This window comes from Arvicanthis niloticus, chromosome 1 (assembly GCF_011762505.2).
Source record: "Arvicanthis niloticus isolate mArvNil1 chromosome 1, mArvNil1.pat.X, whole genome shotgun sequence".
Lineage (NCBI taxonomy): Eukaryota > Metazoa > Chordata > Mammalia > Rodentia > Muridae > Arvicanthis > Arvicanthis niloticus.
The window spans coordinates 111,922,340-111,929,721 of NC_047658.1; the positions used below are offsets into that span (position 1 = coordinate 111,922,340).

Below are 7,382 nucleotides of genomic sequence, written 5' to 3' on the forward strand. Positions count from 1 at the left end.
TCTGGACTCCATGGAGACTTTGTCCTTTCTTGAGTCTATGGGAAACGTTCGTGAGTCCAACTGCACTGCCACCTCATCACTTGGAGAGGGTTAGGAAACCTGGGCACTGGCAGGACCATGCTGGAGGCTGCCTGTGGGAAGCTGGAAGCTCACTGAGAAGGAAAGGAGTAGAGATGGCTCCACAGTAAAGTGCCTGCAGCACAGGCCTGAGGACCAGAATGTAACCCAGAATCTGTGTTAACGATGAACACCCTACCCTCCGACCCCACAGCCCAAACAAACAGCAGAAAAACAAAGGAACAGACACAGACTTGTGATCCCAGTGCTGGTGATGTAGAGACAGGTGGTCTCTGGGACTCACTGGCATAGCCTTATTAGCAAATCGCAGGTGGAAGAAAACCTGGCTCAAAAGACAAGGTGGACAGCTCCTGTGTACACGTGCCTGTGCACTGACACACATGCACACACACCAGGAAGCAAAGATCTAGAGAAGTTGGAAGATGGTAAGGGGTGACTAGACAGCTGTGCACTGCTGATCCAGAGGCTGGGTTGCCATGGCAGTGGCTGCAGGAACTCCTGGAGCCTTGGTGTCAATGGCCTTGCAGAAGTCTAGAGCTTAGGAGGCTCTGATGAACTGGTTAGCTCCCCAGAACTAGAGTGGCAGCTTTCTATTAGGGTTCCCGCACCACTAAAACCAGGGAGAAGGAAGGCTGCCACTTAACAAGGTGGCCCTGACACATCCCTGGACTGTGTGTCAGACATTGGGAGGGACAGGTGGGAGGGCTGAGTTGAGACAAGGCTGGCCTAGTTGCTAGCCTGGAGAATTGGGGATGGAAACACATGATGCTTATACTGTAGACAAAAGGGAGCAAGGCTAGAAGGGTGCCACATAGGGTAGGCTTCAGGCTGGGGGGCTGAATGGAACGGCCCAGGTCACATCCTTCTGGGGACTCTTTTTGAAGCACAATGTGGCCTCCAGACCCGCCTTGACACTCGGCAGGGCCCAGTAATCTGTTTTCTGTGAGCCTCGGGTCCAGATGCCTGTTCAAGTCAGAGTTAAAGAGGTGTGGGAGGAAGAGTAAGGGGCTGGAGAAGTGACTCAGTGGGTAAGAACCCTTGCTTCTCTTCCAGAGGGCATGAGGTGATTTCCTAGCACCCATGTTGGATGACTCCCTACCACCTGGAGATCCAGCTCCAGGATTCTGAAGCCAGCACACACATTCACACGGCTCCCTCCTTTAGATTTTTTTTTTTTTTTTTTTTTTTTAAAGAAGAGTAAAGAGAGTAGGAAAAGGGCCGAGTGGTGTAGTCCAGGCAGACAGTCTTCCTGAGTGTAGCTCCTCACCTGGGAGTAGGAACTGGGTCTGACTCACAAGAGTATATGAGAGGGAGTGGCTGAGCCTGGGGACACCATGCTGGCATCAGCCAGTGTCCCTTGAAGGGACAGGGAAGTAGGGTTGCATTCGCTTTGAGGTTGGAATCACCCTTGGTGTGGAGCCTCTGTGGACTTCCTTTAGTCTCCCCTGTTCGGCAAAGGACCCACATAGGCAGCCAGTGAGCCATTGCTGGCAGCCTGTTCTCCAGCCAGGGAGACACGGGAGGACAGGCTCAGCTCTGTTTGACACGTGGGTACCTGGCTCTCCTGTCACCTGGTTTCTTCTCTGATTGGGTATTATTTGTTTTCTGCTCAGCGCCAGTTCTTCCTGTCTCCATAGCCACTGGTGCAGGTGGGCTTGTACCCATTTGTGCCTTTGTTCACCTCAGCAGCCCACTAGACAGCTGCATCAGACTGAGCTGCATCAGACTACCGTTCTGGGCACAAAAGAGCTGACAGGTGCCCTGCAGTCCTTGTGGAATTTGGGCTTAAACCTTACCTAATGCATGGGTGGATGGCTACCATTACCTTTGAAAACACACTATAGGGAGCCAGAGAGATGGCTCAGCAGGTAAAGGCAGTAATCTGTACATGTGAGTTCAGTACACAAGGTACACACATGCATGCATACACATACACAAGACACAATAAGCAACCACACTGGAGGAGGCAGTGGTAGACTGCAGCATAGAAGAACCAAACAGTCTCAGAGACTTGCTAGTTTTTATTATGTCACACAATATAATTACGCCAATCAAAAGATCTTAATTATAATAACACAGCATCAAAGCAGAAAACAGGGTTGGTTGGCTTGAGGAGTTGGCAGAAGATTCTTCTTAGCCTAGAATGACTTTAAATTATAGCACAGGACACACGGATGTGGTCTCAGGACTGCTCTAGGTCTTCTGAGGAGGTGGCCAAGGGGATGCCAGGCAGGCTGTCGAGGGCCCCGGCCTCTAAATAAGAATAGCAGTCAGGTAGTTAGTGTGAGAGAGAATTGAATCGCAATACCTCTGGAGAGGGGTGAGTTCTTACTGTGGCGACTCTAATTTGGGAATAGCATCTGAAGGACTGTCCACTCTTCAAAGAGGGCAGGCCATTAGAGGTGTGAAGCTGGTGTCCAAGAACACTTTCTCATGAGATCAAAACTAAATGGAAGCTCAGAATTCCCAGCAGAGCTGTGGTGCCCTTTGTTAGAGCAGCCATGCAGAGATTTCTGGAAAGGCCTAGAAGCTCTCTAGAGGCCTGGACTTGGGGCTGAAGGCTCTAACACCATCATTTCTCGCAGTCTCCCTGCCCTGAGGGATGGTTTTACCTTTGTAAAGACTTTATTTCATTTATATGTTGTGGGATGTATGTTATGGGATGTGTGTATGATGTGTGTGTGTGTGTGTGTGTGTGTGTGTGTGTGTGTGTGTCTCCGTGTCCTCAAAGCAGGAAGGAGGTGTCAGATCTGCTGAAGCTGAAGCTGGAGTTACAGGAGGTTGTGAGCCACCTGACCTGGGTACTGGGAACTGAGTTTGGGTCCTTTGGAAGAGCAGCAAATGTTCTCAAGTCCTGGGCCATCCCTCTACTCTGCTCACCCAGCCCCTCACCCCTGGTTTTAATCTACTGCCCTTCAGCTCCCTCTTGGAAGGGCAGAAAATTGAATGAGGAAACAACTTCCTTCGAGAGCTGACCTGCCAGGCACTGTGCTAACACAATGTGGCTTCTGTGGCCTCACAGGACTTGGCATGAGGCATATTATACCCTAAAACCTACTGTGCCAGAAGTGGGGGCCAGGAGAGTGACGTGTCCAACTTTCTCCCCACATCAGCCTGGTAACACTGAGCCCCAGCACAGGATGTTTGAGTGTCATGCGCCTCAGTCCTAATACAGGGCATAGGGTAACTGATGCTTCCCTTTTTACATTTTTCCTGCCAGTACTAGGGATAGCTGCAGCCTAGACACCATTTTAGATGGAAAACACTCCCATACCTTTAAGGTGCAAGAAACTGAGAAACTCCATTATAGTGCGCACAATGTTGCTCTCAGGCAGGGGCACATCAACACTTCCTAGACAATGGAAAAGAACAATGTTCACAGCGTGCTTCCTTACCACCCTCTTCAAAGGCCAGGGAGGCTGGCTGAGAGCCCGGGGACATCCTAAGCCATCCAGGGCCTTTCTAGAGAAGTGGAGGGGTCCTGGGCCAGCTCTTCCAGGGGCCTCTGTGGCCAGATCCCTTGTTGTAGCTGCATGCCTCAAGACTGTGCTCCCTAGTCCTGGCAGTTGAGAGGTATGTGAGGCTGTATGTTATCAGGCCTGGCTAGGGCAGCCTTAGGCTATGACTGGAGGAGGAGGGTGGTGGGTGTCACCACCATATGCCCTCATGCACCTGGGAGTCCCAGGAATTATTATGGCATGTACATTTGGGACTCAAGCCTTACCTGGTCTTCCTTCCTCCACTTCCAGTTGTAACTCCCTCTTGCCTGTGAGGCCATGCTTGTCGCTAAATGATCTGTGGTTGTCAATGGCATCTGTTTACAGACCAGAGAGGGAGGGTTTGTCACTGTGGTACATCCCATTTCCAACCCCAGGAGAAGACCCTCACACAGCTGGACCACCAGCACAAAGCCCAAGTGTGGATGCTGCAGCAGAGGGTAGCAGTGTCTCCAGGGGGCGCCGCACAGGGCTCCAGGCAGGTTTCCTTTCTCAAAGGATGACCACATGAATCTGCTGCATGACTGCATGGCTTCAAGCAGACTCTGGGCCTGGGAAGCACAGGCCCCTCTCCACTGTCCCCTCCATGCTGGTAGACTGGGGACAGGAGCTAGAGGAATGTATGTTTTGCCTTAAGGCAGACAGTAATCTCAAATCCAGCTGTGCATGTGAATTTAAAGGTGGAAACTCACTAGGCAGCTCTTAGGAGGGAGCTGCTGTCTTCCAGCCCAGTCTCCTCCTTTGGGATAGTTCGAATCTGAAGACATTAATGCAAATCACAAACATCCAGGACACCAACTAGGGGCCAGGGCAGGGGGAGAGTGGGGGTGGTGGTGGTAGTGGTGGTGGTGGTAGTGGTAATGGTAGCACCAGACACTTCTGTCTTTGAGCACCGCCTTTCCCCTCTGGCTGCCTCTCGCTGCAGAGCTGTACACACACACACACACACACACTCCCACCAGATGATTTCACATCTCCAAGCAAAATCCCCATCTCTTGTGGTCACATGTGAGAAAGCATTCACACTACACAGAAACAACATCAAACTCAAAAGGCAATCACCAGTCTCCATCTTCTGCATCGTGACAGCATTGGGGTGCTGAGGGATGAACCATGGACATAATGGGTGCTCTGCCCCACCCCACTCCATGAGTGTCTGGGAGCTGGCAAAGCCCTCAGATTCTAATTCTCTGCCACCCCGGAATGCAAAGAACTAGTAGTAACATAGGTCAGAGCAGGACTTATGCCACAGGACAAGACTAGTGTTAGTGTAAGGTGCTGGTGTGACAGTGGGGCTGAGACTGGGGAGCAGGTTTGAGCAAGAAAGAAACCAGCTCAAGTGGGTCTCAAGGTGGAGTGTCTGGCTACCTTCAGTTTGTAAGAGTTCCCTACCAGAGCTCAGGGGATCACTTCAGGATACCATGAAGTGGGAGAGGGTGTTTAGGGAGACCTGGGAACTCAGAGAGCCCAAACAGAATTCCAAGGACACCTGAAAGACTCCTCCAGAAATTTTGAATAAAGCCCCACGGAGGGGTGAGGTGGGGAAGTCAGTAAAAGAAACTTCTAGAAGGAGAAGGTGCTAAGGTTAAAGGTGCAGATCAGTGATGGAAGGTCCCTGGTGAGTGCAGGGGATGTCTGGTGCTGAGTGTCAGGGCAGGTTTCAGAGTGGAAGGGAAAGGAGGTTCAGGCCAGAGGAGGCTCTCAGAGGCTCCGCCTAGACAGCAGGAGGATAGGCACTGGGGTTCCCAGGAGGCTGGTGTGGATGATGTCAGAAGACCCCAGGAATGAGCTCATATGCTATGAATAAGAAGAGTGGAGGCCTGGAGGAATCAGGCCTTTCAGGGAATGAAAAAGCCCCCCTCCCCCGCCCCTGCCTCCCCCACAATGCAGCAGGTGTTTTAAGTCGGCAGCACAGCGGGTTAGGCTAATGGAAACCCACAGTCCCCAAAGCCACATGGGAATGCCCCCTGCTTCTTTGCATCTGAGAGTAAATGGGCTATGAGAACAGTGCCTGGCTCCCATGGTCACATCAGGACACACAATCCAGCCTCAGCAAGCCAGCCCTGCATCACTTACGTGGACCCAGAAGGTAGCCAGCGCTGTTCAGGGTCCAACCTCTCTTCTCCTTTGCCTAAATCAGGATGACAGGGGGAGGGGGAGATGTCAGACAGCCCAGGTCCCTGGGCTGAGGAGCAGAGTAACCTGTGCTTGGCTCCCCAACACAACACAGAGCAGAAACCTGGGCATCCGCACTGCCTGGAGTGACTGCATTTGACCTGAACACACTACTGTGTGCACTAGTTCTGGGTTCATAATGCTCATATCAGCTCAGTGGCTGATAACCCCAGTGTTGTCTTCAGAGCCAGGTGACAGGCTTACTTCCGAGCAACCCCAGGGCTGAGGGCTGTGCCACTAGCACTCCTAGGCTTCAGGAGAGGTTAGTCTATCACAGGCATTGGCCCACAAATGGGAGCCTTTCCCTTGCTGTTCAGTTGAGACAGCACTTTATAAAGCCCACGTTGGCCTAAAAATTTATATGGAGGGGAGGTTGGCCTTGAACTTTTGGTTTTCCTGCCTCTACCTCTTGAGTGCTAGGATTACAAAGCTGGCCATGAATAGAACTCTTTTGAACCCGGGCTCAGATGGTCCTCAGACCTTCTCCTGGGACACCGCCCCCCCTTCCAGCAGCTTCAGGGACATTCCTACTACTCCCACCCCTGCCATGGGGACAATCAGGTCTGACACCTTTAGTCCTCTTTACAGGTCGACTGTCCCCAGTACTTACTGGCATCCCAAGCCCCAGAGTGGCTGACAGGGTCGAAACCAACAGGAGCCAGGCTAGCAGGATAACGCTGACCCTGGCCATCTGGAAGGAAAGAAATGGATGAGTTGACACCACCTGAGCAGCCCTACACACACGCTCACGCACACGCACACACACATGTCTGGGGGCACTTGGGCTGTGAACTGCGATGGCATTGGTGTGGGAGTGGTGGTGGTGGGATGGGGACAGAGCTGTGAGGGGTGCAGGGGCAGCAATGGGGCGGGGCGTCCAACCGCAGGACTAGAGCCTGGCAAGCCTCGGTGGGACGCGGGTACCTTGAGCAGCGGTGGGAACTGGGCGTGGCTGGTCAGTGCAGGTCCAAGTGTCTCGGTCCAGGCGTGGCGTAGAGGGGCAGCCGGGAGGGTCGCTTACTGCATGGCACAGCTCAAAGGCGTGGGGAAGCGCACGAGGATCCCTCGACGTGTCAGTGGAAGGAGCCGCGCTGCTGCCGCTATTTATGCCCGATGGGAGCTGCCGCGTCACCCGCTCAGCGCCGCCTCCTGCGAGTCCCAAGGGCCGCTGTGACCGGAACCCACTCCCGCTCCCCGAGGCTCAGGAGAGGACCACCCACAGTCCCAGACCATCACCCAGCCAATCCTGCATCACAGAGTCTGCTCCGCCCCGTGCTCACACAAGAGTCAGTCCCGACACCCCCATCCTGAGGCCGGCGGGAGGTCTAGCTCTCCTTCCCAGGAATGGGGCTGAAATGGACCACCTCAAAGGCCAAGCAAGGCCAGTCACACCTCCTGAGAAATCAAATTCCCAGGGCCTGCTTTGCACCTGGATGTGACTGCAGCTCCCTACCCTGGTCCAGGGTCCTCCGCTCCTGTTTTGCTGGGGGGAGGGAGGAGGGGGGAGGGGGGAGGGGGGAAGGGAGGGGTGCATCCATTCAGTATGGAGGGCAGGGTGGAGGGTGGCTGGCCGCTGTGCATCCTCCCTCCAGCTCCCCAACCATCCGTTTTCCCTTGGAGCCTCCTCTCCTG

The 7,382-nt window shown here is 53.5% G+C and overlaps 1 protein-coding gene across 1 annotated transcript; it reads right to left on the reverse strand.

Moving 5' to 3' along the window:
- Positions 1–2,087: 2,087 nt before the first annotated feature.
- Positions 2,088–6,902, reverse strand: Gal (galanin and GMAP prepropeptide). The gene is made up of 6 exons (XM_034522587.2): positions 6,675–6,902; positions 6,361–6,441; positions 5,652–5,706; positions 3,803–3,892; positions 3,353–3,430; positions 2,088–2,331 (listed from the first exon to the last, which is right to left on the reverse strand). Exons 2-6 carry the CDS (start codon positions 6,439–6,441, stop codon positions 2,261–2,263), a joined length of 375 nt encoding a protein of 124 aa, XP_034378478.1. The 5' UTR covers positions 6,675–6,902; the 3' UTR covers positions 2,088–2,260.
- Positions 6,903–7,382: the final 480 nt, after the last annotated feature.